At 57.8% G+C, this 25,781-nt stretch overlaps 1 protein-coding gene across 1 annotated transcript in view; it reads right to left on the bottom strand.

Annotated features, from left to right (window-relative positions):
• Positions 1–20,752: 20,752 nt before the first annotated feature.
• ZG16 (zymogen granule protein 16) overlaps positions 20,753–25,781 on the bottom strand; it is a 34,646-nt gene continuing 29,617 nt past the window's right edge. The window contains exon 3 of the mRNA XM_073350509.1: positions 20,753–21,062. Coding sequence (XP_073206610.1) covers positions 20,753–21,062 — 310 coding nt within the window. The remainder of the gene's footprint in view (positions 21,063–25,781) is intronic.

Genomic DNA, 25,781 nt, shown 5'->3' with positions numbered 1-25,781 from the left:
AGCACACATAACATCTCAAAACAAGCACTAGAAGGACATCATTTAAAACCAATGCAAGGAAACATGGTTTCCATACAAAGCATAATTAGCCTGTGGAACTCCCTGCCACAAGATGCCCCTGAGGCCCAAATGTAATGTTTTATTGTAACTCCTCTCCTTCCTCTGATTTGTCTGTTCCTGGCCCTCCCACGATGAAATGGGGTATTAGAAAGTATGGGAAAAAATTCATTTTTGATTAAAATGCTCTCCTTTTCATTGTAAAAAACAGAGAATTTTTGGTTTTCAGCAAGTTACAAGTTGCAGTTTAAAGCCACCATTTGGCCGTTTTAAGACGAGGGGGGATTTTTATGGTTTCCTGCGTCTGGTTTCACTTCGGAGTGGATTCCGCTCCCTGCCTAACTACCCGTTTTGATGTGCTCGTGGGGGGTGGGGATTCCAGAGAACAGGGTCCATTTAAGACAAAAATTCAGCAACAAATCCAAAGCGGGGATGCGGCGCTGTCAGCTGGCTAGCAGGTTAAGGCCTTAAAGCAGGGGAGGGCAAACTATGGCCCGCGGGACCGTCCTGCCGAGCCCCCGAGCTCCTGGCCCGGGAGGCTAGCCCCCGGCCCCGCCCCTGCTGTCCCCCCTCTCCCGCAGCCCCAGCTCTCTCAACCGCCGGCACAAGGCTCGGGGGCGGTGGGGGGGTGAGCTCCTGGGGCAGCGGCCTGACCCGGTCTCTGGGCTGCGCCATGGCGGCGTGGCCTGGCTCGAGCAGGGTGGCACGGCTGTAACAGCGCCAGCCACCGGTGCTCCCGGCAGCGCGGTAAGGGGGCAGGGAGGGTTGGATAGAGGGCAGGGGAGTTCGGGGTGGTGGTCAGGGGTGTGAATAGGGGTCGGGGAAGGAACAGGGGGTTGAATGGGGGCAGGGGTCCCCCGGGGGCAGTCAGGAAGGAGGGGGGGTTGGATGGGGAAGCAGGGGGCAGTCAGGGGCAGGGTTTCCAGGGGCAGTCAGGGAGAAGGGGTGGTTGGACGGGGCAGGGGTCCCGGGGGGGCCGTCAGGAATGAGAGCAGGGGTTGGATGGGGCAGCGGGGGTCTGGGGGCAGTCAGGGGACAGGGAGCGGGGGTGTGTGCAGGGGACAGGGGTCCCTGAGGCGCCGTCAGGGAACGGGGGGGGGGGGGTTGGATGGGGCAGGAGTCCTGGGGGTGGGGGCAGATAGGAGGTGGGGCCCAGGCCACCCCCCCCCAACCAGCCCTCCATATAATTTACAAAACCTGATGCGGCCCTCAGGCCAAAAAGTTTGCCCGCCCTGCCTTAAAGTGTTCCATTCACTCGTCTGCTAAACGTTGAGGTTATCGTCCTTATTTGTCTGTGACGGGGTGAATGCCTTTTGCATTGTACATATATCCTGTACTAGTGTAAGTAAATTAACCTGTTGTTGCAATGTCCTTTTTCACGTCTGTATCCTGTGCTTAATTAGCCTTAAATCAGAGACGACTAAGGGGGGACATGATAGAGGTCTATTAAATCACGACTGGTGGGGAGAAAGTAAATAAGGAAGTGCTAATTACTCCTTCTCGTAACATAAGAACTAGGGGGTCACCCAATGAAATGACTAGACAGCAGCTTTAAAACAAACAAAAGAAAATATTTCTTCACACAATCATAGAACAACAGGGTTGGAAGGTTTCAGAGGAACAGCCGTGTTAGTCTGTATTCGCAAAAAGAAAAGGAGTACTTGTGGCACCTTAGAGACTAACCAATTTATTTGAGCATGAGCTTTCGTGAGCTACAGCTCAATGAACATCTGATGAAGTGAGCTGTAGCTCACGAAAGCTCATGCTCAAATAAATTGGTTAGTCTCTAAGGTGCCACAAGTACTCCTTCAGGGTTGGAAGGGACCTCAGGAGGTCATCTAGTCCTCAAAGCAGGACCAATCCCCAACTAAATCATCCCAGCCAGGGCTTTCTCAAGCCTGACCTTAAAAACCTCCACAGTTAACCTGGGGAACTCCTTTCCAGAGGATGTTGTGAAGGTGAAGACCATAACAGGGTTCAAAAATGAATTAGATAAATTCTTGGAGGCTAGGTCCGTCAGTGGCTATTAGCCAGGATGGGCAGGGATGGCGTCCCTAGCCTCTGTTTGCCAGAAGCTGGGAATAGGAGACAGGGGATGGATCACTGGATGATTCCCTGTTCTGTTCATTCCCTCTGGGGCACCTGGCACTGGCCACTGTCGGCAGACAGGACACTGGGCTAGATGGACCTTTGGTCTGACCCAGTGTAGCTGTTCTTATGTTCTGATGATGTATTAGCATTTAGATGAAGATTTACTTCATGCACGAATACTAATGCAGGATACCTGAAACGTTTCCACGTCTCCGGCCCTCCTGGAACAAACGGCCGGCAATTACATTATGTAGATCACTGGTTCTGGGTCACTTGTGTATGATAGGAAGTAGAACATTAACTTCAAAGCAACGGCGAAAGCCCACAGACGGTCTGCACTGGCGATCCCTCAAAGCCCATGCTGGGATGAAGGCGCCTGTGAGCAAGATCGATAAAATACTGGATCCTGGGAGCGATTCTCGGTCTCTGGACTGCTCGGGTTCTGCCCGGGAGAACCTGGTGCCATTGGACTACAGGCTCTAATTCAGCGAACGTGCGCCCTGCTTTCTCAGTCTGCCCTGAGGCAGGCACTTGCAGCTGTGAGCCGCTCGGGGAATGAAAAGAAACCACTCTTTAAAAAAAGAACAGGAGGACTCGTGGCACCTTAGAGACTAACCAATTTATCTGAGCATGAGCTTTCGTGAGCTACAGCTCACTTCATCGGCTGCATCCTGTGGAAAATACAGTGGGGACATATATATACACACAGAACATGAGAAAAAACAAAACCAAAAACCCAAACCTGTAAGGAGAGTGATCAGTTAAGATGAGCTATTACCAGCAGGAGAGCGGTTTGTCGGGATAATCAAGGTGAGCCATTTCCAGCAGTTAACAAGAACGACTGAGGAACAGTGGGGGGGGGGAGATCAATCAATCCCTGTCCTCTTTATAACAGCCCTTGACAAGTCTGAAGTTTATTCTCAAGGCCTCCCTCAGCCTTCCCTTCTCTAGAAGAACCATGCCAGGTTCTTCCCAGCTGAGGGGGTGTAGCGAGGGACGGATACAAATTTAAATACACCCTTGCACTCACACTGTAATTTATAGATTGGCGTGGCAGAATTCAGTATTCATTTGTGCATAATTGTGACAGATTATCTTGATTTAGTTTGTAGCATGTTTTTCCCCATTAATCTATTTAAATTTTCACAATTACGGGAAGTAATGTGGGAGGTCAGACAATAATTAGCTAATGACAGTAGACGCTGAGATTCAAAAAGTTAAAACTTTGTCTTACTTTGCCTAGCTATGAATTTGGATCATCATCAATGGAAGTATGTGTCAATTTGGGAGGGGGGGTTGAAATCAATATTTACCAACAACACTCCCCTCCCCAGGCTCCCCCATCTTTTAAGGAAATACAAAGCTCTAAAGCTTTGTGCGAAAAGAGAAAACTTTATTTCCCTTGTAAGTTGGGTTTTGCGGCTGCCTGTAGTCACCAGATCTCACAGAAACCGTCAGTTTCTGTTTAGCATAAAAGCTCTTCACTAAGGCTTGACAAAACACATTTTGCTCTGTGTTGGTTCCAGGATGTGAAAGAGACAAGGTGGGTGAGGAATCTCTTCTACTGGACCAACGTCTGTTGCCTCTAGCGTCTCTCTCAAAGCATGCTTCCCATCTAAAACAAGCCGAAACATAAGGGCTCAGCTGCAGTGGCTGTGAGAAAGGATCAGACCTTTGTATGGTAACTCACGGGCCCCACCGGGCTCCTTACCACTACGGGCTGCCTATTTCTTCTTTCACAGCTTGCTACTGTCCAGTGGTGACCTGTCACTTCAACCGGCTTCCCTCAGATATTAAGTCATGCACCATGGAGGGACAACATTGAACTATTCCCATTCTCGATTAACAGGAAACACAGGAAAACAGTCCCGGGCACTGTGGACAGCTCCTTGAAGATCTAAGCTCACAGGATGGTCCTGGGCGAGAGGGCTGGACTTCCTCAATGACCTCTCAATGTCCCTCCCAGCCCTACGTTTCTCAGAGATGTTTTCCAACGCGCTGACAGTTTTGTTGCTCTCCTCTGGACTCTCCCCAGTTTGTCCACCTCTTTATTCAAGAGCAGTCCTCAGACCGGACACAGTCCTCCAGCTGAGGGCTCCCCAGCCGGCCAGTTACCTCCCATCTCACAGAGGACACCCCTGCTAACACGGCCCAGAATGGCACTTCCCTTTTGCACAACAGCATTAACTCACATCCACACCGGAAAGCTGGCTTTGTGGGAGGCAGCTTCAAGCCGACAGGGTACAAAGTGCTATCAAATGCAAAAACTGAATACGGGGGGATTATTTCCTTGCTGATCTCTTGGCTATGATAATTGTAAGGGATGCTTGTAATTAAAGCAGGGAAAGTAAATTCAGATATGGGGATTTTTAAAAAAACAACAACATGGCAGCCCTTTAATGCAACCAAGGAAGAGAATTTAAATGCACCTGAGCCATGAAACCTCCAAAATAATCCTAACCTGAAATCCTGACCTGCCAGACATCACAAAACCAAACAGTTTGAGATTTAATTTTCATTGGTGTTCAACCTACACCTCTAGAGGAAAGGGGGCTGGGGGCCAGGACTCCTGGGTTCTGTCCCCAGCTCTGGGAGGGGAGTGGGGTCTAGTGGGTTAGAGCAGGGGGGGCTGGGGGCCAGGACTCCTGGGTTCTATCCCGGCTCTGGGAGGGGAGTGGGGTCTAGTGGGTTAGAGCGGGGGGGCTGGGGGCCAGGACTCCTGGGTTCTATCCCGGCTCTGGGAGGGGAGTGGGGTCTAGTGGGTTAAAGGAGGGGGTCTGGGGGCCAGGATTCCTAGGTTCTATGCTCGGGGAGGGGAGTGGGGTCTAGGGGTTAGTGTGGGGGAGGGACTGGGAGCCAGGACTCCTGGGTCTATCGCTGCCTGCACTTCCCCAGTTGAAAGGGTGGTGTCAGACTCAGCCAGAAAACACACCTGCACCATGCTCATATCAGTGCGCTCAGACTGTTTGGCCCCAGCTACTGATCCTAGGCAACCCGGACCATTGTCAGCCTTCGTTTTCCAAACAGACAGACAGGGATTTCTCTACCCCCACCCCCCCGAGTAGATCCCCCCTGAATTCCCCGATTGCCCCCCGGCAAGTGGTCAACTACTTACATCATGCAGTGTTGCCAATCTAATCATTTCCCAAACCTCCCCTCTGCCCTTCCCCGCTCAGAAATTCGAACACCCTCTAGTTTCAATTCCTGGGGGAGGTAGTGAGACACGGACACAGAGAAAAGCTTTACCCGGAGCCCACCGCCGGCTCTGTTACCTCGGCTGGGAGCAGTGAAAGAGAGTCCCTCTCCCTTGTAACATGGGTGGGGACCAAAGACAGGGTTTCTCAGAATGTAAAAGGAAAGCAGAAGAGCTGGAAATCACAGGAGTCCAAAAAGATTGAGAGCTGCTTTACCAGGGGAAACCGAGCAGGGAGGGGATTAGGGTTGTGATGAAATCACCAGGATTGGCAATGTCACACAGCAAATCGGGAGAAATGGGGAGAACCCAGGAGTCCTGGCTCCCAGGCCCCCTGCTCTCACCCACCAGGCCCCACTCCCCTCCCAGAGCCGGGGAGAGAACCCAGGAGTCCTGGCTCCCAGGCCCCCTGCTCTCACCCACCAGGCCCCACTCCCCTCCCAGAGCCGGGGAGAGAACCCAGGAGTCCTGGCTCCCAGGCCCCCTGCTCTCACCCACCAGGCCCCACTCCCCTCCCAGAGCCGGGGAGAGAACTCAGGAGTCCTGGCTCCCAGGCCCCCTGCTCTCACCCACCAGGCCCCACTCCCCTCCCAGAGCCGGGGAGAGAACTCAGGAGTCCGGGCTACACACACACACTAACTGGCTAGCTCATGTCAAATGTCTAGCAGTAGGAGGGAAAGGGAGAGGAAGATTCATTTCAATGTAGGTTGTAAATCTGGCTAAGATTTTGTCGGAGGTCATGGAAATCACAGAATCCACGACTCCCTCTGTGACATTTTCACTTCAGCCCTGAGGCAGCAGGGTCCCCGGGGGGGCAAGGCGTGGGGGAGTGGGTCTCTGAGGGGCCAGTGGGGGGCGCTGGGCTGTGAGGGGGCATTGGGGGAGGTTTATGTGGTTTGCGGTGCTGGGCAGTGAGGGGCTGTGGGGAAGGGCACTGGGTAGTGGGCAGGGGGAGATCTGTGTGTTTTGGGGTGCTGGGCAGTGGGGGTTCTGTGGCATGCTGGGCAGCTGTGGTAGGGAGAGTGGGGGGGCACTGGGCATAGTGGGCCTGGGGCATGCAGGGCATAGGGAATCAGGGGGTGTTGCGTGGGGGGTTCTGTGGCACTCCAGGGGGCGACCTCCCTGCACTGTGCTCCATTGCCCCCATGGGGGCCCACAAATATGTTTGTCACCGAGCCCACAAAAGCTTAATCTGGCCCTGGCCCCCCCGCAGCCCTGAGCCGCCACCCAGCACAATATCCCCCTCAGAGCCCCCCCAGTATCCTCCCTCAGAGTCCCGCTGGGGGGGGTTGTCTCTGAGGTGGATCCTGGGGGTCTGAGTGTCTCATTCGCAGAACCCATCGGAGGGAATGCGGGGCAGCCCCAACACGGCTGGGGACGTGGCAGGGTGGGAGGAGAAAGCGGGAAGGAGGCAGGGGTACCTTTCAAAGAAAATCGGAGTGGGGGCTTTAATTCTTCCCAGCAAACAACAGGAATGAGGCAGACAGAGGGCCAGAGAGAACACAGAGCAGGGAGGAGAGATGCACAGATTAGGGCCTTGTCTACATGGGGAAAATTCCCAGCATCACTCTGCTGTTACAATCATACCACTGTGGCTATACTGGTTTCACTCCTCCTGCCAACAGCCTCCTTCTGAATGAAAGTGGCCTTAATTCGGTTTCATTTCATTCACTTTGGAAGCGAAGGCCACTTGTACACCGCGTGAAAGTGGCCACACACGGGTGGAATCCAGATTCAGTAAACCTCTTTAATTGCACACTTTAGTTAATCTGGATTAAATTTCCTGTGCAGGCAAGACCTAGGAATGTGTCAGAGTTTCCCCGAGGACCTGTCGACATGGAAAAATATTACCGCTCTAATTATATTGGTATAATGACGCCAGCAGAGTTATATCCCCAGCAGGGACAGGCTTATTCTGGGGTAACTGGCCTTTTTCTGTTTACCAAAGTGGTGTTAAAAAAAAGCAAAAAAAAAAAAAAAAAAGGGGGGGGGGCTTTTTTACCAGAATAAAACTCCTTAGTTTTACAGTGGAGACAACAAAGCTGTCTCGGACTAGCCACAGCCCCGCCCGACGCTGCTCTGCTGGCAAACCGAAAAATGCAACCGTGGTGCCTCTGAGGGTACAAACTCAGGAGCAACCATCTGAGGTGCGTGGTCATTCTGCCAAGGCAGGGCTCCCTGTCGCGCTCAGGATACTCCCTCCCGCCGGCGATCCGGATACTCGACCAGCTCTGCCAGCAGTGGTACCCCCGGGAAATCCCCCCAAACTGCAAATTAGTTATACGCACCAGAAAGCCAAGAACAAGCAAATTAATACGTACGAGGGCAGCTAGATTTTTCACTCGCCCCTATACACAGAGGAGGCCACAAAGCTCATCTTCTTTTCCTTTCACGTAACTCACCAGGTCTTCCTGGCCCCAGCTGTTACGCTGCCCCCCTCTGGCAGGTCAGTCCGCAGGCCAGGTCCCTGCTGGCCGTGCACGGGGGGATGCTGCAGGCATTGTGATAGTCGCTCCACTGGAGTGAGTGGGGCCAGACCCCCAGCTGGGGTCAATGGGCCCTAGCTCCGCTGGAATCAATAAAGCAATCCTATTTTCCTGATAGCTGAAAACTGAGCTCTTCATCTGCCAAATCTCCTCTGTCTTCCACTTTAGGCCTCAGTCCATTTAGTATCCAGGCTCCAGCAGTTTGTGAGAAACAGTGGAAAACCACACAAGAATGTAAAACATGGGATCTAGTGGTTAGAGCGCGGGGGACGGGAGCCCGGGGTCCTGGGCTCTGTCCCCAGCTCTGGGAGGGGAGTGGGGTCTCGTGGTGGGGGGCAGGGGGGGACGGGAGCCCGGGGTCCTGGGCTCTGTCCCCAGCTCTGGGAGGGGAGTGGGGTCTCGTGGTGGGGGGCAGGGGGGGACGGGAGCCCGGGGTCCTGGGCTCTGTCCCCAGCTCTGGGAGGGGAGTGGGGTCTCGTGGTGGGGGGCAGGGGGGGACGGGAGCCCGGGGTCCTGGGCTCTGTCCCCAGCTCTGGGAGGGGAGTGGGGTCTCGTGGTGGGGGGCAGGGGGGGCTGGGAGCCAGGACGTCTGGGCTCTATCCCCAGCTCTGGGAGGGGAGTGGGGTCTCGTGGCTAGAGGGGGGGGGCTGGGTGCCAGAATTTGCCAAGTGTTGCAGGGTCACAAAATCTGCATTTTTTGCTGATTCAGCCAGGTCTACTCCAAACTAACTTTTTTAAAATAGTCAATCTGAGATTCCCTGTAACCATGTAACTTGGGGGAAAAACAAATCCAAGACTAGCAATAAAATCATGAGATTTGGCAATGCAGTGAAATGGATTTGACAGATCAGTCTCTGATCCTGCCTCCTCCCATCTCACTGGTTTGTTTGTCAACTCACCTGTGACTTTGGTGGATGAGGGCAAGCAAACTCCCTGCGGTCTACGTGGGAAAGCTACTCCACTTTAATTTATGCCGCAGGGACACCCCCTCCCCAATATCACCTGCTAAGACACATCCAACATCCCCTCTCATAGATCATCACCCCCCCCACCAACATCTCCCCACTCAGAGATCCCCCGATATCCCCTCTCAGAGACACAGTGACAGGACACACTCACCTCTTGTGAGCGCCTCCTGTCGGCTGGGTGGGAACCTGCACTCTCTCTGCTTGCAGTGCCCCCTGTTGGCCTCATCAGGCAGGTTTTCAGTGGCTCAGCCCTCCAGCTAAGTCACACCGTCTCAACAAATGAAGGAACACCTTCCCGGGTAACAAAGGTCCAACAGGACCTGTCCCTGTGCTTTCTCCCTGGAGACGCTTAGCCTTATCAGTTCTTATTGCCAGGAGACTCCTTTGCTCTTAAGCAAAGTGAGCTGTCATGGGATAAGATAAGATTATCTCATGGATCAGTAACTGGTTAAAAGATAGGAAACAAAGGGTAGCAATAAATGGTCAGTTTTCAAAATGGGGAGAGGCAAATAGTGGTGTCCCCAGGGGTCTGTACTGGGCCCAGTCCTATTCAAGGTATTCATAAATGATCTGGGAAAAGGGGCAAACAGTGAAGTGGCAAAATTTGCAGAGGATACAAAACGACTCAACATAGTTACGTCCAAAGTAGACTGTGAAGAGCTACAAAAGGATCTCACAAAACTGGGTGACTGGGCAACAAACTGGCAGATAAAATTCAGTGTTGATCAATGCAAAGTATGTACGTTGGAAAACATAATCCCAACTCTACACATAAAATGATGGGGTCTAAATGAGTTACCACCACTCAATGGAGTCATTGTGGATAGTTCTCTGAAAGCATCCACTTAACGTGCAGCAGCAGTCAAAAAAGCAAACAGAATGTCAGGAATCATTAGGGGAGGGATAGATAATATGAAAATCCCCAAATTTTGCCCCAGATCCCTAAATGGCCCCCTCAAGGATTGAATTCACAACCTTGGGTTTAGCAGGCCAATGCTCAAACCACTGAGCTCTCCCCCCATTGTTTGCTCTGGGAGATAAAGCGAGTCCCTTGCTCCAGTCTCAGCCCCTGCCATTGAAATTTAGGGTGAGACTTAGCACCTGTCGAAACAGCTGCTTCACTCCAGAAACAGCCACATCTCATGTCTGGCTTATGTTCCTATAAGTCAGGCCCACCCCATTACAGCCTCCATCTCAGGGCTCATGGGGGACAGCTTCAGTCAAGATTGTTGGTCCCTCCACAGCAATGCCCCCCCGCCCCCAGGTGAGACTGGGAAAGAGTCTCATCGATGAAGTGAGCTGTAGCTCACGAAAGCTTATTCTCAAATAACTTGGTTAGTCTCTAAGGTGCCGCAAGTCCTCCTCTTCTTTGTATATATAAAAATATCTTAATAACCAAAACTATGTAATAAGAAATAAATATATTATGCAGCAGTAAAATGCTAGATCACAAATGCTTAGGAACAATATTAATAAGTAATAAAAACAGTGCTTGATCAAATAATGAGAGAAATTTAATAATAAAACTATTAATGACCCGTGCATTATGACAATACACTAGCAATGTGATAATTAATATTAACGGCGTATTAAAATCAAACGGGGGTGTAAGAGTGGCATTCACCAGTTATCGCCCACAGAGACAAGCCGTGAAACACCATGAAGAGGAGCGTGGGGCCGCAGCAGCCCAGTCATGAATGGATTATAAATTAGTTTTTCACACACACCAGCACAGACGTGAGTGGGACTAGCTGGCTGAAGAATTAATCTGCATGGCCTGTGTCCATAGGTAGTGATACGCGCATCACGGGGCCTAACGCATCTTCCCGGGAGCTGGAGGTTTTCCCAGGAAATCCTCCAGCCAAAAACCCCAACCCCGCACCCTGCCAGACTGCCAGCGGAAGTTCTTGTTACGGATTATCTTATTGGAACTCATCCTCGGCGATTGTGCCGAACGCAACGAACGGAGAAAGGGGAACTGAGCTCAGAATCCGTCTCTCACCCCACGGCAGTCAGGGGGTGACTCCGGATTGAACCCGGGGGAGCTGAGATCAGAATTCAGCCCTGACCCCGTCTACACTGGGGCCGGATTCTGATCTCAGCTCCCCGGGAGTAAATCCTGAATTCTCTCAGGTGACTCCAGCCGTCACACATTTGCCAGCAGGCAAATAAAAAGACCGTTTTTTAAAAAGTCTCCTGGTTCGTAACCGAAATCTCAGGATTGTCAACCGAATCTCCGGCCTTTTCGGGGCCCGGGCCAGTGATTATTCAGCACTTAGGAATCACAGGCTGGGGCGGTTCCTGGTTCCGTGTGTGCCCTGGGCAGTTCCTAGGTTATTTGCCAGCAGAGGGGGATTGTGTTTGTTTTTTGTTATCTATTAACCCAACTTCTTCACCTCCTTTTTTTGAGAAACTGCTCCCAGCTGCCAGCTGTTACTCAGCTTGTTTGGGTTGGCCTGGCCCCCCTCAGTGCCCTCACTTCCTTTGGGGTACGGAGAACACAGGGGAAAGGTGGCTTTGTTTCCGGCTGACCCCTGCAGGGGGCGCCCTCCCACAGTGAGACAGGCATGTCCTGCCTCGGTTTACCATTCAGACCCTGCATTGCCCCTCTCCTCCACCCCGGCTCAGACCCACGCTCACCTCACCTGCCTGGGAAAGGGAAATTGTCCCACTCCAAGTCTTTCTACTCCCTGCTGGGTTTCCCAGCTCCGGCCAGTTTCCTCCAGCAGCTCCCATAAAATCTCTCTCCGCTCTCACGCAGCTTCCTCCAGCACCCGTCTGCTCCCCTTTGCTTAGCTGCCGGCTGGGTCTTTTCCAAAGGCCCCCATCGGGCAGCTAACCTGTCCCAGGTGAACCTGACCTTAAAGGGGCCAGTGGCCGGGCGACAGGTTCGAAGCCACTTGCCATGAGGAAATCCACGTTGCTTTGGGTTTGCCAAGGATCGAGGAAGGACTGGTTTTGTTTGGGTTTCAGAGAGCCCAAGGGGAAACACCGTGTTGTCGGGGTCGCAGACACAACAAAGCGACGGTTGTGATGTCTGGGTCTTAGGCCCCGCACAGGGGCGTCTGATTTCTCCACCTCGCAGCCACAACACGGCAACGTCTGGTCCGCCTGAGTCGCAGACAACACAAAGGGCAACTCTGGCTCTGTCTGGGTGCAAAGGCCGATTGTGCCAAACGTGAAGAATGGAAAAGGGGGAGCGAAGATCAGAATCCGTCTCTCACCCAACGGCAGTCAGGGTCAGGGGTGACTCCGGATTGACCCCAGGGGACCTAAGATCAGAATTCAGCCCTGAACCCATCTGCACTGGGGCCGGATTTCGATCTCAGATTCCCCGGAGTAAACCCTGTATGCTCACAGGTGACTCCTGCCCTCACACAACACCGAAGGCAAATAAAAAACATTTTTTAAAATCTCCTGCTTAGTAAAGAAAATCTCAGGCTTTTCAGCCAACTCTCAGGGCTTTTCGGAGCCCGGCCTAGTGATTTCTCAACATTTAAGGATCCCAGGCTGGGGCAGGTTCATGGTTCCTTGTGTATCATGGGCAGTTCCCAGGTGATCTGCCAGCAGATACATAGACTGTATTTGTCTTTGGCTGTCTCTTAATCCAACTTTCTCACCTCCTTTTCCTATGTAACCACTCCCAGCTGCCAGACTCCCATCTCCGACCCACAGGCAGGTTAAGGACATTGAGGGGGGTCTCCAGATGGCTTCTGTGGGTGGCAAAAATCCCACAAGGAAAATCTCCTTGTGTTTGGGCTGCCAAGAGCGCTGAGGAAATCTATTTTCTTTGCGTCACAGAGTTAACTCTGATCCACTAGCCCCCACTCCCCTCTCAGAGCTGGGAGAGAACCCAGGAGTCCTGGCTGCCAGCCCCCCGCCCCGGCTCTAACCCACCAGACCCCACTCCTCTCCCAGAGCTGGGGAGAGAACCCAGGACTCCTGGCTCTTAGCCCCGCCTAGATGCCCGGACTTACGAAGTTTAAATACTATTTTCTAACTGGAGTTAGGCACTTAGGAGCTGCGGGCCTAGCAGCCGGCGCCGGGCCTAAGGGAAAGTGAACCGTGGGTTTAAACTGAGCCTGGCGAGGTGCACCAGCAATGGGGCCTGACCGCGTGACCCCCCCCCACCCCCAGCGTCATTTCGGTGACGTTTGCAGCGACGCTTGGAGTGCCAGCATTCACCTGCTTTGGGGGTAGGGTTGCGGTGATGGCAATCTGGATAATCGGGCCCCGGGGCAGTAAAGTCTGGGTCTGAGGCACTGAGTCCAGGCGTTGGGAAGAAATACGGCAAAGCAGGATAAGAAATCGACCGGGAGAAAAAGGCGCAACCATGAATCTTGTCCCAACTGAGCAAGAAACCAGGGTCCAGGCCTAGCTGCCCATCCAGCCTTCGCGAAGGGCCGGTGAGAGCATCCAGCCGGACCTCAGACCTGTGTTGTTGTTAGGACGCAGGATACAGCTGGGCACGTCTACACTGGTGTTTGTATTTTGGGTGTAAGCGGCACCCAGGGGTGTTTGGGCCACCCCACGAGGGCATGTGTGGAATCAGGTGTGAAACGCGACTGGGAAACTGAGGCAGCTGACCCAAAGGAAGGGTCTTGCCTGTCTGCTGGGTGGACGAGAAGGCAAATGCCTAGGTCAGAAGTGAGGCTGTGATGTCCCCGATCCTTGGTCATGAAAAAGCGGATTTGACCTACTTACCCACAATCCTTTGCTACAATTCCCAGAACCTCCCCCTCTAATTCCCCCTAAGGACCCTTGCAAATATTCCTCTTCTTAGTCTGATAACAATGGTTTATCCAGGGACCCCTCGCTCGGCGCTGGGCCGCGGCCCCTCGAAGCCACCAACGTTCCCATGGATGCCCCAGCATCTCTCCCATTCCTTGGTAGGAGTTACACCAGACCCTTCCAGTTTTACGCCCTCCCTTAGGTCGGGGGTGGTCGATAGCACTCGCAGGCCACATGTGGGAAGGTTTATGTGGCCAGTGCCCTTTGGCCACCCCAAAACCCCCGGGGGGTCAAACTGGGATCGGGTCTTCTCCCAGGGCTCCAGTCTGGAGGGCTGCAATTCGGGCTCTCTTGGTTAAGAGCCCCCATCTTGACCTGGGCCACATACTGTTCACTTACAGAACCAGCATGGAGACATCCCTTTCTCCACAACCTTGTCTCCCAACAAGCTGGCCAAACACAGCCACTTGGTTAGAGGACTGTTTAACTTTCTTAACAGCTTTCACTCCATCTGAGACCTTCTCAAAGCTATCCATGCTGGATCCTTCAACAGGAAAGTCAGTGGATCCATTCACAACCGAAAATTTCTGACTGCTCGGAACTGAAACTCTCTTGATTAAATCATTTTCACACCCTTCAGTGGCAGTCAACTGCTTGCAAAGACTCCATGAGGATTCCTTTCCCGAGGGCTTTTCTATGCAACAATTCACCCCTCACAGAAATTCTGCTCTTACCCTCCTTATCTAGGGCTTGCTCTAGGGGAACACTTTCCTGAGCAACAACAGACTCTTTCTGGGTCTCCCTTACATCCAGAATCACCTCTGGCCCATCCGGCGGATTCCTACACCATCCCCTTTCAGGCAAACTGACAGACTTCCTGGAGAAAAGGTCAGAAGCATTCTCCTTCCCTTTGCCACACACAAGTTCAGGAAACTTTTCCTTCTTCCTACAGGTTTCCACACCCTCCGTAGGTAACACAATCACATCACCTTCACGCTCTCCTTGTGCCCTGGCTAGGATCTTACCCTGATTAGTCAGAGTTGCTCCACCCTTTCCCAGCCACACACGAGCAACGGGCAAAATACAAGCACCCGAATTGTCTGGTCTCTGGGATTTTACATAGACACTAACTGGATGCAACCTAATTACAGGGCTGTTCTCCCGAGCAGACACAAACTTAGGACCCTTCCCTTCCTGGGCTTTAGCTGAATCCAGAACCAGCTCTGAGACAACTGCAGGACCCTCAACCAGCACAGGCTGAAAGGCCCCTTCTGTCTGCTCCACAGACGAAGAAGAGCTGGACACACTTTCTCCTTTCCCAGACACACAGCTTGGGATCTCATTCCCCTGGTCCCAGCACACAAGGCTGGTCACAGACAACTGCTTGGAGACCGGGGTAGCTCCCTCCATAGGCAAGTCAATACCCCTGACAAACACAGGCACGTTTCCTTCACTGTCCCAATTCTCCACCCAGCTAACAGGTAAGGTCCAGGGACTCTCATCTTCCACTCTCCTCGCCTTCCCACCCTGCTGACTAGACACAGCCATCAGATCACAAGGCTGCCTAGGCTCATCCAGACTTTCCTTACCAAGCACCTTGCCACTCCCCACAGATCCCCTGCCCTGCCTGTGTCTCCCCCACTCAGCTGGGGCTCAGCTCCCACTGTGCTCAGCACTGCCCTTGCTGTCCCAGTGGGGTAGGCAGCGAGCTCCCTGCTTTCCTCACTGCATCAGAGCCAGCCTGAGCCCCCTCTCCGGTGTGCAAGGGGGCAGGGAGCATCTCTCTGTCCCATCCAGCCCCAGGGGTCTGGTTACAGGCAGGCAGGTAGCCTGAGCCTAGCAGCTCCTCCCCACTGCCAACCAGGTCATCTGCATTTTCACTGACCATTTCCCTCTCCGCCGATTGGTTCCCTGGATTCAAATTCAAACTCTCAGCCGTTACAGGAGCAGGGCCTGGATCCTGTCCCAAAGAGACACAGTCACACCACAACAGGGTCTGGCAGCTGGTGTCCTGGGGCACCCCAACGACAAGCCAGCCCCACCCCTCCTGGGTCTGCACAGGGATCTGGGCCATAGGCAGGGCGAGGGGCTTCGTCCCTGGGACCCTCACCCAGCTCACCCAGCCCCTCAGCATCTGAAGCTGCACCTCCCGGGGCCTGACAACAGTTCTCTCTGTCCCAGGATCTCGCCACCCCAGGAATGTCTCCCCATTGACCATCACCTTCCGCTCCCGGTGGTCAAGGGGCCTGACCCCAGGAAACTCCATACAGACATATAGGTTGGGGTCAGGAGTGGGAGCCTGTCCACCTCCCCACCCATCGGGCTGACGGAGTCTATGGCCTTGGGACCCAGCAAGGGAGCTAGACACCGGGGCTTTTCCGCAGGGTCCCCCTGGTTCAAATCGCCAGCCTGCTCAAAGGCAGTGAGGTGGCATCCACCCCCCCACCCTTAACCAGGGGCAGCGATTTAGTCTCGAGGCTCCCTGCGGAACTGGCCCCCCGGGGTCTATCCCCACTCACCCCGGGGAGGTCCCCTAGGCCTCTCCGCTCCCCCACCGCCAGTTCATGCTGCTGCTGCTTCTGCAGCTCTTTCTTGGGCTCTCGCTGTCTCTCACAGTCCTCTTGCTCTCTCGGACTCAGCTCCAATCCCGTCCATCTCCGATCCCCCGATGGGGAACCCGATCGTGAAGACCCCCGTCTGGTCGGGGACAGGAGTCTTGGGGATGCCTGGCTCCCACTCCCGCTGCTCCCAGATCCTGCGATAGCCCCATTGGGGGTCAGGAATCTGTCCCTTAGAGCGGTCATCCTCCTCCAGCTGCACGATGAACTGTGCTTTGGTGAACTTTCCAACGCTCAACCCTCTCTTTTTGCACAGGGTTACAATGTCCTTCTTAAGGAGACGGTGACAGACCATCACTCCGCTCCTCCCAAGTTGTTGTGGACTCACAGGCCCGTGTGTTCTCAGCTCCCCACGGTTTCCAGGGAGAACCCCTAGTGTGCCAGCCCTTCTCGAGGTCACCACCTCTTTGCCAGGGTCGAGCTGCAGACTCCTCCGCCCCTTGGACTGGTCGCTGCAATCCCCAGGGGAACCCTGTTACTGCAAAAGTCCTTCTCTCTCCCCGCGCCAAGCTGCAGGCTCCTCCGCCCCTGAGACTGCTCACTGCAATCCCCAGGGGAACCCTGTTACTGCAAAAGTCCTTCTCGCTGGTCACACACTCCCAGGGGTTAACCGCCCCCCGAAACCGCTTCTCTCTGAGCCTTCAGCACACCTGGTCCTCGGCAATCCCCCTTCGTGTTACTGCTCCCCAGTCACTTACTGCAGGAAGCGCCGTCCACGGGGTGCAGGGCATCCCACTGCTGCCACCAGTTGTCACGGAGTCCCTGGGCGATGCTCTGGAACTGCTCCCTATGAAGCCAGGCAGGACTCTGGGGAAGTCTCCTCTCTGTGAGCAGCCTGTCTGCAGGACACACAGCTCACCCGGCTCCCACCTTCCTGGGTCTGACCTCGGAGCATTCAGCCTCCTCTGCCCCTCCGTGCGCTTCCCCCAGCGAGTCCGCTCAGGCGGGGCTCCTGGGGAAGCCAGAGGGTCCTGCACCCCAACTTCGCATTCAGACGGGACTCTCAGCCAGCCAGTAAAACAGAAGGTTTATTAGACGACAGGAACATGGTCTAAAACAGAGCTTGCAGGTGCAGAGAACAAGACCCCTCAGCTGGGTCCATTTTGGGGGCAGTGAGCCAGACAACCACATCTGCACTTCACTCCATGTCCCAGCCAGCCCCAAACTGAAACTCCCTCCAGCCCCCCCTCCTCTGGGCTTTGTTCCTTTCCTGGGCCAGAAGGTCACCTGATTCCTTTGTTCTCCAACCCTTTAGCTCTCACCTGGCAGGGGGGAAGGGCCCAGGCCATCAGTTGCCAGGAAACAGGGTGTCGGCCATTCTCTGTGTCCAGACTCCTGCACACACCGGCCCTCTAGGGCTCTGCAATGATCATACACCCTTACCCCACCCCCTAGATACTTAAGAACTGCCTAGGGGAAACTGAGGCACCCCCACACTATTCAGAGGAAACATTAAGAACAGTCCCACTTCGTCACACCCTCCGGGTGCCAACATGATGTGGGACCCAGGTGTCCTGCACCCCAATCTCCCTCCCCAGAGGGCCAAGGTGAGGTGGGACCCAGGCATCCTGCACCCCTAATCTCCCTCCCCCAACACGCACACACTTTTGGGGCAGGGTTAGCTTTTTTTGGCTGGAAACCGCGTTACACACCCCGAGGCTCCATACGGCGACACAGCCAGGCTGAGCAGGACGCAGTGCCGAGCCTCATACACTTTGGACAGACAATATCAAGGTTTATTTGGATCTATTTCCTTGTTCACCGCTGCCTGGTGGCCACACGGAGGGCCAGACACTGATTCCCTGGTTCAAAGCATTAGCGCTTTACAGCCATTAAACCCCAAATGGTCATGGTCCCGTGTCAAAATCTACAAAGGCGACTCCCTTAAAGCCAACTCAGAGGCGTTTGGGTCTCTGCACCCAGCCGCCCATTTCAAAGACCGATGGCGACGTTTTTTGCCTGGGTTTGTGTGAGTGCAGAGACACTGGGGGACCAGCGACCACATGTGAACGATTGGGACAGGGTGGGGGGACAGGGTCCTATATAAGCCAAAGCCCCGAACTCTGGGGGGAGCGGATATAATTGGGACATCTGGTCACCCTAGATATTTTTATATATAAGCAAATATGAATGTATTTCCCCACTAGGGGGCGCCAGCTCTGATCTGGCCCCAGGGCGCGGTGAGACTGGCTGGCTGTGGGGGGTGGGGGAATGGGGAGCGGCCTTTCCCCTCTAGGGGACGCCGGCTCCCATCCAGCTGCAGGGAGCAGGCAAGGGCTCAGTAGGGGGCACCGTGGGGCAGGGACCTGGGGCCGGATCAGCTGGATCCCCCAACCTCCCCCCTTGCCGGGGGTCCCAGGCCCCCCAAATATTAACCCCCCTTCCACCGACATTTGTGTCCCAGCAGAGTCGGTGTCAATAAATCAGCAGCAATTTGGAACCAGCACAAATCCTCTCTTCCTTGTGTCTTTGGGACACTCGCCCCCCCAGCCACCCCAGCACCCATAATGGGGGAAAAGCCTTCTGACATGGGGGATACACCCCACACCATCTCCTCTCCCACCATATGGGATACAACAACCCCCCACCTCCACACAAACCCACACTTCTGTGTGAGATGCACCAGGGTGAAGGACCCCGCTCCCCTGCCAGAGCTGGGGAGAGAATCCAGGACTCCTGGGTCCCCCACCACCATCATCCAGCTGCTCCAAGCACAGAATAACCCCAGCTCCTTAAATCAGCTTCTTTGTGCGTCCGTGTCTCTGCTAGGGACTGGGGCCCATGAGAGGTGGAGAAAGGGCTTAATATTGCTGCTAAATCCGGAGTCACCCCTGACTGCAATGGGGTCAGGGCCGGGCTCTGATCTCAGCTCCCTCAGGGTCAATCCGGAGTCACTCCTGACAGCAGTGGGGTCAGGGCCGGGTTCTGATCTCAGCTCCCCCAGGGTCAATCCGGAGTCACTCCTGACAGCAGTGGGGTCAGGGCCGGGTTCTGATCTCAGCTCCCCCAGGGTCAATCCGGAGTCACACCCTGTTACTCCAGCCTTGCCAGAACCCTGAAGGTCAATAAAAGACCCCGGCATTTCACAGGCTCACGGCGTGGTCGGTCTGAAGGGGCCTCGGGAATCTCCCCGAAGACGTGTTGCTTCAGCCCTCCCGGGGTTTGCCCCAACGCTCATGGACTTCCACTGGGAGGTCAGAAGTTTTTCTGCCCCATTTCAGGATTTTTAACCCCCCCCCAAAATCCCCGGGTTTCTCAGCACCCAGCCTGGCAACTGTTCTCCTCCTGGGCCTTGTCCCCCAGCAGCTCCTGGGCAGCGCCCCCACGCTTTGCCCGCAAGCAATAGAGATCGTGTTTGTCCGGAGCTGTGTCTTGAGCCAACTTTCCTCCTTGTTGCTCAGCACTCGGCAAGGCGGGGCAGGGCCCGAGGCCGACCCAGCCTTCAACCTCCCTCCTCCCGGCGAAGGACAGCGGGGTCTGGCGCGTTAGCCCAGGGGTGGGACCCGGGGTCGAGGCGGGTTCGTTTGGGCTGCCTAGGGAGACGTCTCCCTTTGTCTGGGGAGCCCCCGGGCGTGGGTTTTGGCTGGGTTGCAGAGACAGGCCAGGGAAGTTGCCCGGTTTGGGCGAAGGGAAAATCCCCGGCGTGTGTGTCGGGAATGGGGCCCTGCCGCAGGACCAGGCTCCGGGCAGCCGAACGAGGGTGGGAGCCGGCTGCCTGCCGGATGGGCGGGAAGAGTCGCCCACCCGGCTCCCAGAGCCAGCAGCCGTTGGGCGGCTCCGAGCAGTTCCCCGGGGCGGCTCCTGGCTCGTTCGCACCCCTCGCCCGGGTCTAACGGGTCTTCGTGTGATACTAACCCCGTCCCCATCCCAGACGAACCAGTGTTCAACCAGATCCGGGCTTCGGTACCCAGAGTTCCCACCTGCTCAGCCCCACGGCAAGGCCCCGCGCAGCAGCCTTGGGCCGGGATCCAGCCGGGGGAGGTGGTGGGATCACCTGGGTCCCTCTCTGTGGCCCCCTCTCATCAGATCAGGTGACCCCTCCTTCTTTTGTCCCCCAGCTAGGCCCGGTGCCCAGCTCGGCAGTTTGGGGTCGTGAGAAAAGACCCATGCCTGACAGAATAAAAGACGGCTGAGAATCCAAGACATCGGAGAGCAGCGTTTCATGCTTTAGGGTTTTAATTAGCACCTCGCTAGCACAAACAGGCTGCAATTAATCAGCAACTAACTATGGAAAAACATTGTATCGCAGTGCCCTAAGGGGAGGGGACAAGGAGGTAAACACACCGTGATAGCGGTTACCTGTGGAACTTCCTGCCACTTGATTTTGCTGCTTGTTAATTTCATGAGATCATATAACCCTCTCTCCCCTCGCTGCCCCCCAAACCCACCGACCCTCCCCCCAATCCCTCACCCCCCTCGCTGCCCCCCAAACCCACCGACCCTCCCCCCAATCCCTCACCCCCCTCACTGCTAATTCATCAACTGCTACTTCTAGTAAGGAATTGGCTTCATGATCTCTGGACTGCAAGCTAAGAAGGGTAAATGGAGAAAATCTGCCCTTAGCCTGGGGAACTCCCTGCCACTGGGATCCCGCTGGGGCATTCTCTCTCACTCCTGCTTCCTCGGTTCGGCCCAGTGCATGGCGATGCCCGTGAGGGACCCCCCGCTGTAGTGCCCGGTGAGGAAGGCCAGGTACTCGGTGCAGGACAGAGGGACGGCGTTGAAGGAGTTGCCATACGGCTGGCCGAAGAAGAAGACGCGCCCCTTGTTGGCGGAGACGATGAGCTGGTAGACGGAGGTGCGCTGTTTGCCCGAGACCTGCGTGATCCGCTCACCGGGGAGCAGGGTCACCGCGAGCTGCGCCTGGGTCTTGGCCCCGCACATGTCGCCCCACCGCTCCCCGAACTTGAGCTGGATGCTGGGGCGCAGGGGAGAGGGGTGAGAGCAGCCCCCAAGGTCTGGGTAGAGCCCCCCAAACCCGCCGACCCTCCCCCCAATCCCTCTCTCCCCTCGCTGCCCCCCAAACCCGCCGACCCTCCCCCCAATCCCTCTCTCCCCTCGCTGCCCCCCAAACCCGCCGACCCTCCCCCCAATCCCTCTCTCCCCTCGCTGCCCCCCCAAACCACTGACCCTCCCCCATCCCTCTCTCCCCTCGCTGCCCCCCAAACCCTCCGACCCTCCCCCCAAGCCCTCTCTCCCCTCGCTGCCCCCCAAACCCACCGACCCTCCCCCATCCCTCTCTCCCCTCGCTGCCCCCCAAACCCGCCGACCCTCCCCCCAATCCCTCTCTCCCCTCGCTGCCCCCCCAAACCACTGACCCTCCCCCATCCCTCTCTCCCCTCGCTGCCCCCCAAACCCACCGACCCTCCCCCAATCCCTCTCTCCCCTCACTGCCCCCCAAACCCTCCGACCCTCCCCCATCCTCTCTCCCCTCGCTGCCCCCCAAACCACCAACCCTCCCCCATCCCTCTCTCCCCTCGCTGCCCCCCAAACCCTCCGACCCTCCCCCAATCCCTCACCCCCCTCGCTGCCCCCCAAACCCTCCGACCTTCCCCCCAATCCCTCTCTCCCCTCGCTGCCCCCCAAACCCACCGACCCTCCCCCAATCCCTCTCTCCCCTCGCTGCCCCCAAACCCGCCGACCCTCCCCCCAATCCTCTCTCCCCTCGCTGCCCCCCAAACCCACCGACCTCCCCCAAGCCCTCTCTCCCCTCGCTGCCCCCCAAAACCACTGACCCTCCCCCCCAATCCCTCTCTCCCCTCGCTGCCCCCAAAACCACCGACCCTCCCCCATCCCTCTCTCCCTCGCTGCCCCCCAAACCCACCGACCCTCCCCCATCCCTCTCTCCCCTCACTGCCCCCCAAACCCACCGACCCTCCCCCCAATCCCTCTCTCCCCTCGCTGCCCCCCCAAACCACTGACCCTCCCCCATCCCTCTCTCCCCTCGCTGCCCCCCAAACCCACCGACCCTCCCCCCAATCCCTCTCTCCCCTCGCTGCCCCCCAAACCCACCAACCCTCCCCCCAATCCCTCTCTCCCCTCGCTGCCCCCCAAACCCACCAACCCTCCCCCCAATCCCTCACCCCCCTCGCTGCCCCCAAAACCCGCCGACCCTCCCCCAATCCCTCACCCCCCTCGCTGCCCCCCAAACCCGCCGACCCTCCCCCCAAGCCCTCTCTCCCCTCGCTGCCCCCCCAAACCCTCCGACCTTCCCCCAAGCCCTCTCTCCCCTCGCTGCCCCCCAAACCCACCGACCCTCCCCCATCCCTCTCTCCCCTCGCTGCCCCCCAAACCCACCGACCCTCCCCCCAATCCCTCTCTCCCCTCGCTGCCCCCCAAAACCACGACCCTCCCCCCAATCCCTCTCTCCCCTCGCTGCCCCCCAAACCCACCGACCCTCCCCCCAATCCCTCACCCCCGCTCGCTGCCCCCAAAACCACCAACCCTCCCCCATCCCTCTCTCCCCTCGCTGCCCCCCAAACCCGCCGACCTTCCCCCAATCCCTCACCCCCCTCGCTGCCCCCCAAACCCGCCGACCCTCCCCCCAATCCCTCACCCCCCTCGCTGCCCCCCAAACCCGCCGACCCTCCCCCCAAGCCCTCTCTCCCCTCGCTGCCCCCCAAACCCACCGACCCTCCCCCATCCCTCTCTCCCCTCGCTGCCCCCCAAACCCACCGACCCTCCCCCAATCCCTCTCTCCCCTCGCTGCCCCCCAAAACCACCGACCCTCCCCCCAATCCCTCTCTCCCCTCGCTGCCCCCCAAACCCACCAACCCTCCCCCCAATCCCTCACCCCCGCTCGCTGCCCCCCAAAACCACCAACCCTCCCCCATCCCTCTCTCCCCTCGCTGCCCCCCAAACCCGCCGACCCTCCCCCCAATCCCTCTCTCCCCTCGCTGCCCCCCAAAACCACCAACCCTCCCCCATCCCTGTCTCCCCTCGCTGCCCCCCAAAACCACCGACCATCCCCCCAATCCCTCTCTCCCCTCGCTGCCCCCCAAACCCACCGACCCTCCCCCATCCCTCTCTCCCCTCGCTGCCCCCCAAACCCTCCGACCCCTCCCCCCAATCCCTCTCTCCCCTCGCTGCCCCCAAACCCGCCGACCCTCCCCCATCCCTCTCTCCCCTCGCTGCCCCCAAACCCGCCGACCCTCCCCCCAATCCCTCTCTCCCCTCGCTGCCCCCCAAACCCGCCGACCCTCCCCCAATCCCTCTCTCCCCTCGCTGCCCCCCAAACCCTCCGACCCTCCCCCCAATCCCTCTCTCCCCTCGCTGCCCCCCAAACCCGCCGACCCTTCCCCCAAGCCCTCTCTCCCCTCGCTGCCCCCCAAACCCTCCGACCCTCCCCCCAATCCCTCTCTCCCCTCGCTGCCCCCAAACCCTCTGACCCTCCCCCCAATCCCTCTCTCCCTCGCTGCCCCCCAAACCCTCCGACCCTCCCCCCAATCCCTCTCTCCCCTCGCTGCCCCCCAAAACCACCAACCCTCCCCCATCCCTCTCTCCCCTCGCTGCCCCCCAAACCCACCGACCCTCCCCCCAATCCCTCTCTACCCTCGCTGCCCCCCAAAACCACCGACCCTCCCCCCAATCCCTCACCCCGCTCGCTGCCCCCCAAAACCACCAACCCTCCCCCATCCCTCTCTCCCCTCGCTGCCCCCCAAAACCACCGACCCTCCCCCCAATCGCTCTCTCCCCTCGCTGCCCCCCAAAACCACCAACCCTCCCCCATCCCTCTCTCCCCTCGCTGCCCCCCAAACCCTCCGACCCTCCCCCCAAGCCCTCTCTCCCCTCGCTGCCCCCCAAACCCTCCGACCCTCCCCCCAATCCCTCTCTCCCCTCGCTGCCCCCCAAACCCACCGACCCTCCCCCATCCTTCTCTCCCCTCGCTGCCCCCAAAACCACCGACCCTCCCCCCAATCCCTCTCTCCCCTTGCTGCCCCCCAAAACCACCGACCCTCCCCCAATACCTCTCTCCCCTCGCTGCCCCACAAACCCTCCGACCCTCCCCCCAATCCCTCTCTCCCCTCGCTGCCCCCAAAACCACCGACCCTCCCCCCAATCCCTCTCTCCCCTCGCTGCCCCCCAAAACCACCGACCCTCCCCCCAATCCCTCTCTCCCCTCGCTGCCCCACAAACCCTCCGACCCTCCCCCCAATCCCTCTCTCCCCTCGCTGCCCCCCAAACCCTCCGACCCTCCCCCCAATCCCTCACCCCCCTCGCTGCCCCCCAAACCCGCCGACCCTCCCCCCAATCCCTCTCTCCCCTCGCTGCCCCCCAAACCCTCCGACCCTCCCCCCAATCCCTCTCTCCCTCGCTGCCCCCCAAACCACCAACCCTCCCCCATCCCTCTCTCCCCTCGCTGCCCCCCAAACCCTCCGACCCTCCCCCCAATCCCTCACCCCCCTCGCTGCCCCCCAAACCCTCCGACCCTCCCCCCAATCCCTCTCTCCCCTCGCTGCCCCCCAAACCCTCCGACCCTCCCCCATCCCCTCTCTCCCACGCTGCCCCCCAAACCACTGACCCTCCCCCCAATCCCTCTCTCCCCTCGCTGCCCCCCAAACCCTCCGACCCTCCCCATCCCTCTCTCCCCTCGCTGCCCCCCAAACCACCGACCCTCCCCCATCCTTCTCTCCCTCGCTGCCCCCCAAAACCTCCGACCCTCGCCCCAATCCCTCACCCCCCTCGCTGCCCCCCCAAACCCTCCGACCCTCCCCCCAATCCCTCTCTCCCCTCGCTGCCCCCCCAAACCCACCGACCCTCCCCCAATCCCTCACCCCCTCGCTGCCCCCCAAACCCTCCGACCCTCCCCCCAATCCCTCACCCCCCTCGCTGCCCCCCAAACCCACCGACCCTCCCCCAATCCCTCTCTCCCCTCGCTGCCCCCCAAACCCGCCGACCCTCCCCCCAATCCCTCTCTCCCCTCGCTGCCCCCCAAACCCACCGACCCTCCCCCCATCCCTCTCTCCCCTCGCTGCCCCCCAAACCCGCCGACCCTCCCCCCAATCCCTCACCCCCCTCGCTGCCCCCCAAACCCGCCGACCCTCCCCCCAATCCCTCACCCCCCTCGCTGCCCCCCAAACCCGCCGACCCTCCCCCCAATCCCTCACCCCCGCTCGCTGCCCCCCCAAACCACCAACCCTCCCCCCAATCCCTCTCTCCCCTCGCTGCCCCCCAAACCCTCCGACCCTCCCCCCAATCCCTCTCTCCCCTCGCTGCCCCCCAAAACCACCGACCCTCCCCCAATCCCTCTCTCCCCTCGCTGCCCCCCAAAACCACCGACCCTCCCCCCAATCCCTCTCTCCCCCTCCCCTGCCCCCCAAACCCTCCAACCCTCCCCCCAAACCCTCTCTCCCTCTCGCTGCCCCCAAAACCACCGACCCTCCCCCCAATCCCTCTCTCCCCTCCCTGCCCCCAAACCCTCCAACCCTCCCCCCAATCCCTCTCTCCCCTCGCTGCCCCCCAAACCCTCCGACCCTCCCCCATCCCTCTCTCCCCTCGCTGCCCCCCAAACCCTCCGACCCTCCCCCATCCCTCTCTCCCCTCGCTGCCCCCCCAAACCCTCCGACCCTCCCCCATCCCTCTCTCCCCTCGCTGCCCCCCAAACCCTCCGACCCTCCCCCATCCCTCTCTCCCCTCG

The sequence above is a fragment of the Lepidochelys kempii genome, chromosome 6, assembly GCF_965140265.1.
Source record: "Lepidochelys kempii isolate rLepKem1 chromosome 6, rLepKem1.hap2, whole genome shotgun sequence".
Classification (NCBI taxonomy): domain Eukaryota; kingdom Metazoa; phylum Chordata; order Testudines; family Cheloniidae; genus Lepidochelys; species Lepidochelys kempii.
This window is presented reverse-complemented; position numbering and strand designations above follow the sequence as displayed.